Source organism: Aethalodelphis obliquidens, unplaced genomic scaffold, assembly GCF_003676395.1.
Source record: "Aethalodelphis obliquidens isolate GAN/ISIS:26980383/991018 unplaced genomic scaffold, ASM367639v1 scaffold120, whole genome shotgun sequence".
Lineage (NCBI taxonomy): Eukaryota > Metazoa > Chordata > Mammalia > Artiodactyla > Delphinidae > Aethalodelphis > Aethalodelphis obliquidens.
The window spans coordinates 502783-508917 of record NW_020838064.1 but is presented as its reverse complement, the minus strand read 5'-3'; the positions used below and the strand labels follow the sequence as shown (position 1 = coordinate 508917).

Genomic DNA, 6135 nt, shown 5'->3' with positions numbered 1-6135 from the left:
TATATATATATATATATATATATATATATATATATATATATATAGACAAAGGACGACAAAGACGATTGCGCTCAATTCCAGTGAATTTCCTATGAAAACCCTGGGGTTGTCTTTGGCCTCCATCAGCCCTGGAGCGATGGCAGGGAAATGGGGGGCTTCTGAAAGTAGGTAGAGTGTGATCCCTTTGAGAACATGAGCCATCCGCTGGGACTATTTAATGCTATCACTTTCCAGGCAGGAAGGATGAAGAGATATATTGAGAAACTCTCCTGATTTACCCATGAATGAAGTACCTAAAGTCACCAAGTTTCGGGGGTCGGGGGAGGGCTGGAAAGCCCACGTCGGCAGCCCATCGCAGTGGCGATATGCTCTAGGAGAGTGCTTCGGGAGTTGGTTGAGGTTTAGATGAGCACCCAAGCCTTCATGTTACCCACAGGAAAAACAGAAAATTTTTCTTCAGGACGACAAGAGACACCATTTCTATCACATCTGCAAGCTACAGCTTGGCAGCCCCTGGCTTAGGAGGTTGCCCTGAGAGCTTCAAGATGCTCTTTCTTCTCGGATGTTGGTGGAAATGGGAGGGGGAGGGTGGTTAGCTTTCCCAAAATAATTTTAAGGCCTCATTTCAAAAAGGAGAAACCTACGGCTTTTGGGGGTGGGGGAAGGGAAGGATAGGGAGGCAAATGAGGGGTGGAGAGGATGGAGCTGTGAACGGAGGTGGCAAGGTGCAGAACCTGCTTTCCCGCGGGGTGTGTAGGCAGAGGCGGCTGGAGCGTTCCCAGCCAAGGGGAGGGCGACAGAGGGCTGCCTTCTCGCTGCCTGGGGCTTGGCAAGGACAGAACCAATGACAACGTGAGGGGCAGACGCAGGTGGCACGTGAAAGCCCTCCTCAGTCTTAAGAGGGGTCTGTACAGTATCTTGTTTGCCAGGTAAAAAAAGTAATACTTCTGAAAGAGTGAGAGAGAAAGAAAGAGAAAGACAGAACTTGCATAGATTATGCATTTAGCTCCAGCAGATTTTGGACACCTTTATCCCCCCACCCCCACCCCGGTAAACTTCTCAGCAGACACATGAGGTAGCGCCTGTGGTTGACCCATGGGCATAGTAAGGTAAGTGAGGCAGAAGCAGAGGACCTCCCGTGAGCACGGCTTCCGAAGATGTTTCCGGACATGTGGCAAGATGGCTGCTAAAACCTGGGATCTGGAGAGAGCCGGGCTGTTTGACACGCCAACCCCTCCTCCTGAAACACATCCTGGACCTCTCTGCCTGGTAGGATGGAATTCTGGAAGGCGGGGACCAGGCCAATGTGGACCTCCGTACGTCTAAGGGGCAGCTCTTGGGGTCTGCAGATTCTGTGCCATCTTCCCTTCAGTACAAACTGTCTTGAGACCAGGAGAGCTGAACACGCCAGTTATGAGACACTTCTCCTCTGAGGGACCATTTCTTTGGGACGGGAATGACTAGTAAGAGGTCCCCATTCCCTTCGGAGCTGGACATGAGCTGTTAGTTTTTTGCCCCTTCCTAGTGGTGTCATTTCCCTCCCCCACGGGGACAAGCCTAGCTTCCTTTCAAACCGCGTCTCCAGAGAGCAGGGGTTGCTGGCAGCGCACAGGCTGAACTGTGAGGTTTCTCTTTGCCTACACTCTGGAAAGAAAAAAATGCCAACATTTCAAAATCACATTTCCTATAAAAATATGGATTTCTGGCTTCCCTTACCAAGTTAGATGATTCTGCTGCACTGTGCCCGTATTCTCACATGCAACTCAGGCTGGAGCTGAGATGCAGCTGTAGTTTTTTGTCTGTGTCATGTGCACACTGCAGACTACAGTCCCCACCACTCCCTAACGTCTTACACCAACGGCGTCACTCATCTATGCTAGTGTTCTGGGCCCTATAGCCACTTGTAACCCCTGCCAGAGGGTGTGGCTTCTATCTGGCAGGTGTTTGCTAACAGCTGTTTCTAGCACAGCCCCCTTGGGTGCTGCTGGAGGAGTGTGTCCTGAGTCCCCAGTGAACTTGGCTACGAAAGGGATCTTTGCTCAGGCCCCACACCCAGCAGCTACTGCCCTCCTTTCCCCTGCACCCTCTTGGCAAAGAGATCAAGGTTCCAGCCAGCATCCTCCTGGCACCTGCAAACTGGAGAACCGGAAGGAAGCATGGTCCCCCCCAGTCCTGGCATGTGCCCAGAGCAGCTGTAATCTGCCCTTTTGGGGCGGCGTGCTCATTCCTTCTCAACTCCACTGGCATTTTGAAAGTTAAACTAACAATGGCAAATGAAGTCGGAATGATTCCTGATGAGATCAGAACGGCCTTTCTCCAAAGGGAGGAGCATCTGCACTTCTGAGAACATGGGGGTCCTAGGAAATGCTCGTGCCCTCCTTGGAGACAGACCGCCTTGCACATGGTCGGGGAAGCGGGACTCAGGAAGGCTGCCTGCCTCCTGAGCGTGGTTTCCACCTGAACGTCACAGGGGTGAATGGGAAATTGGACAGAGTGTTGCAGCTTATTCAATGTGTCCTTCTCCCCCAAGCCCACGTCCCACCTCTAAGCCCTCCTGAAGTCCGAGGACCTGGTCAGTGACTCAGCCCACAGTCACTTTGCTTCTTTAATAGGATTTCCAGAGACCATGTTCTCAGGTTTTGAAACCCTCAGGCAGCCACAGCTCAAGGTTGCCTGACCAATGGCCTCTAACTAATAAATCATCCTCAGGTAGATTACAAAAATGAGTTAAACTATTTCTCCTGGGAAAACATCACCTTTGCTCAAATCATCCTGGGCTTTGTTTGAAATTCTCCCTTTTTTCCTTAAAGCCAAATGTAACATCTTCAAAGCGATTCTCTGGTTCAAAAACAGAGGATGTTGAGGAACATCCCATGAGGCCCCTGAGCTTCCCAGTCTCCTGGCGGTGAGTAGGGGATGGGGCCTGGGCCGTGGGGGTGGGGGCCGTCCCCAGAGTAAGCCAGCTCTCCCATTTCTCCACTTGTTCCCGGATGGAACAGGAGTCAGCAATATCAGGGTGCAGGTGGGGCCCCGTCGAGGAGTCGCAGGCTCATGGGTGCGCAGGGACGTGCCAGGGCAGAGCCCCCAAAACCATCACAAATGACACACAGGGCCCTAGTGGCGAGAAGGGTGAAAGGGCGGCTCCCCGGGCGGCTTCCACAGGCTCAGGGAGGCCCTGGCCAGAGGCAGAGGCCGGGGGCAGGAAGTGGATGTGACACGGGCCTCTTGGCTCCCGCAGAACTTGCGAACCCATGTGGAGCTCACGTGGGCTTTCTGAGAAAGCCACGCCGAGGTCCCTGGAAACACTGGGCCAGCTCCTGGGCTCTCCTGGTTGGGTCTGACCCCCTACCATCTTCCTAAAATAGATATCTTTTCCTCCAGGGCGTGGAGGGAGCCTGCTTTCCCTCACATGGAGGCCCACGGTTAGACTGGCTGCGGGAGGGCAGTGATGGAGGAAGCGGGGACGCCCCAGGTTCTGCAGCCGGCACAGCCTCCCTCCGCAAGTCGCTGGCCTGTTGCGTCCCTGTGCTGGGGGCGGGTGGCGGGGATGGCTCAGGAATTCCAACAACACCCCCAGAGCCGGAGGGCTGAGTCACGCTAACACCCTGCATGGGGAAGAGCGAGGCGCCACTGTTCCCAAGGACACCCCACTTCTGGCCAGTGGATGATGCTGGTTGAGGCGTTCTCCTCATGGTGTCCAAGTCCCCTGCTTCCCACTGAGGACACGGAGAACGCAGGGCAGAGACAGAGATGATAGACAGATAGACAGATAAAGCAGCAGAGAGACAGAAAGAGACAGACATGAGGGGCTGGAGGATGAGAGGGGGAGGGAGTGGAAGGGTGGGGGGAGGGGCCTTTAGTGAATAAAGGCAGCTTCAGTTAGTAAGATAACGTAATTGACAAGCTGCAAAAACAGCACCTACTAATTAGTCATTGACTAAAACATATAAATAATAAATATCTAAAGTGTCCCTTCTCTATATCCTCCATGGCCCATAGGACATTCTGCCTTGCTGGGCTGGGGGTGTGAGTAGGGGGCGACAGCTGACAGGTCACTGGGAGCAAATGGCGGTACCTTCAAACCCACACTGGAGGGGAATCGCCAAGGACCAGCTCTCCGTGGGAAGGACTTTTCCAAGAGAACCCTGTCCTTGGGGGGAGGGTGGGATCAGCGGAGGAGGGGGCCTCCGGGGAGGGGTCTCCGGATGAGCAGGGCAGCCCTCCGATGTACACATGGCAAGGAAACCCTTTGCGTTGCCAGTAACTCAAGCAATTTGAATAACACTGTTCTTTAGGCTTCAAACAACCAGATACTCAAGCGTCCCACTTTTACACTGCGTGTCAGATGGGCCTGTTGGCACCTTGGATAAGAAAGGGCATGAATTTAAAAACTAAATCTAAAATGCTCTTTCCTGGCCGTGAAAAGTCTGTTCCATGCAGTTTGGTTGCTCCCAGCAGCACCGAGTGTGCGATTCACAAATGGTCCAAACACCTGTCCTCAGAACAAAGGGCTCAGGCACGTGACAGGTATTGCTGTACTGACCAGCTCAGGAGTTTTGCTCCCAAGGATCTCTATGCGTTTCATGGTCCCCAAAGTTCCCACTGTCAAGGCCCAGAGGGGTCATGGTCTTGATCTCCTCGCCCACGAACGGCTGGGGGTTTGACCCTCACGCTCATGAGCATCGCCCAATTTCTGCCTCGAAGGAGGGTGGCCTGGAGCCCAGGATGTCTGGCGGTCACAGTTTGGGTGGACCTTGGCCGTGGCACATCAGAAGGCTCTCCGGCTCATCTAGTTACGAAGGAGGATGGCTGAACCTGAGAAGGGCTGGTGGGAGGCCTCCCTGGGGACGGGCCCACGAGAGCGTGACTTTAGTGTCCTGTCACTTCAGGGCTGGCACAAGGGTTTCCTGGCCCAGAGGAGCTGAAGGGCGGGGCTGGAGAGCAAACCCCCCCTCTGGGCAGTGCTTTTCAAACTAGGTTTTGTAGAGCCCTTGGGTTCTGACGAGGTACCTTAGGAGACGCCCTTGGCAAGGGACTGCCCGGTGGGCTGAGCTTTGAGAAGGAATCTCACACTCGCAGCTTCAAGCAGAGCAGCCTGGATTTCCTCCTCACCCGGGACCTCCCTCCGCCTACGACTTAGTCAACAAAGCTCTGCTGCTCAAAATAAAAGTTGTGGGAGCGCTTGGCGGGGGGGGGGGGGGGGGGGGCGGTCAGGTCATTGAGGGGAAGACAAGGAACCTGTAGCACTCGAGGATCAATCAGAAGCGGTAAGACCACCACGGTGCTGGGACTGAGCCATCCCCACCCCCGGGAGCCGGCCTGCTGGGTCAGGTGGCTGGCAGAACCTGCTTCGGCCTCCAAACCTTCCCTCCCGTCACTTGACGGCCAGGAGAGCCCCGCTCACAAAAGGCACCCCCCACCCCCGGGGGTGGGAGCCCAGGGTCCGGCTCCCACTGGCCCTCTGGCTGCTTCCCCTTTGAGATCCGCTGGGGCCCCCACGTGCCCGGTGCTACCTGAGCCGGCCGTCGGGTTTGACTGCGCCCAGCTCCGACTTGGGGTCAGGGCTGAAGGAGCTCCAGGCCGTCTGGCTGCAGGTCTGCATGACTGGGCAGACGGTGGGGCCTGTGGCACAGATGTCCATGGCGGTCCACATCCCGCCCACCAGCGAGTCCAGCCAGCGCTCCAGTGCAGCGCCGGTGGACGCGGCGTTCCTCCGAGCCAGCTCCACCTGGGCGGGGTTGATGGGCAGGCTGAGGACGGGGTTCAGGCTCTGGAAGCTCTGCTCCATGTAGGCGCTGCGGAGGGGCCCGTTGTGCAGCCTCAATGCCTCCTCTGAAAGCCAAAGGGAACAATTACATCATTAGAAGAGCCATGGACCGGTCACCTACTACTGTGTGCTGGGCACTGTGCTGGGCACTGCGTAGCACCATTCAGTTCGCGGGACAATCTCACGAGGAAGTTCTTTTAGCACTCCCAGTGTACAGACAAAGAAACTGAGCCTACGAGGACATTCCTTCAACAGGTACGAGCCCACTTTGTGCAGGGCATGGTCCATTCACCTATTCATTCAGCATGTATTTATGGAGCCCTTTCTATAGGCCAGACGATAATTCATTCAACACATATTTACGAAAC

General features: G+C 55.1%; 1 protein-coding gene and 1 long non-coding RNA gene across 4 annotated transcripts in view; one reads left to right on the top strand and one right to left on the bottom strand.

Annotated features, from left to right (window-relative positions):
• XYLT1 (xylosyltransferase 1) overlaps positions 1–6135 on the bottom strand; it is a 317608-nt gene that overhangs the window by 13304 nt on the left and 298169 nt on the right. The window contains exon 13 of the mRNA XM_027098118.1: positions 5514–5832. Within this exon, the coding sequence (XP_026953919.1) occupies positions 5514–5832 (319 nt within the window). The remainder of the gene's footprint in view (positions 1–5513; positions 5833–6135) is intronic.
• The window catches only part of LOC113615579 (uncharacterized), a 300491-nt gene that overhangs the window by 292383 nt on the left and 1973 nt on the right, over positions 1–6135 (top strand). For 2 of the 3 annotated variants that reach the window (XR_003431055.1, XR_003431053.1), the window contains one exon: positions 2811–3795. This is a non-coding gene — a long non-coding RNA (uncharacterized LOC113615579). Of the gene's footprint in view, positions 1–2810; positions 3796–6135 lie in introns of those variants that run through there. The other variant, XR_003431054.1, reaches the window with a different exon arrangement.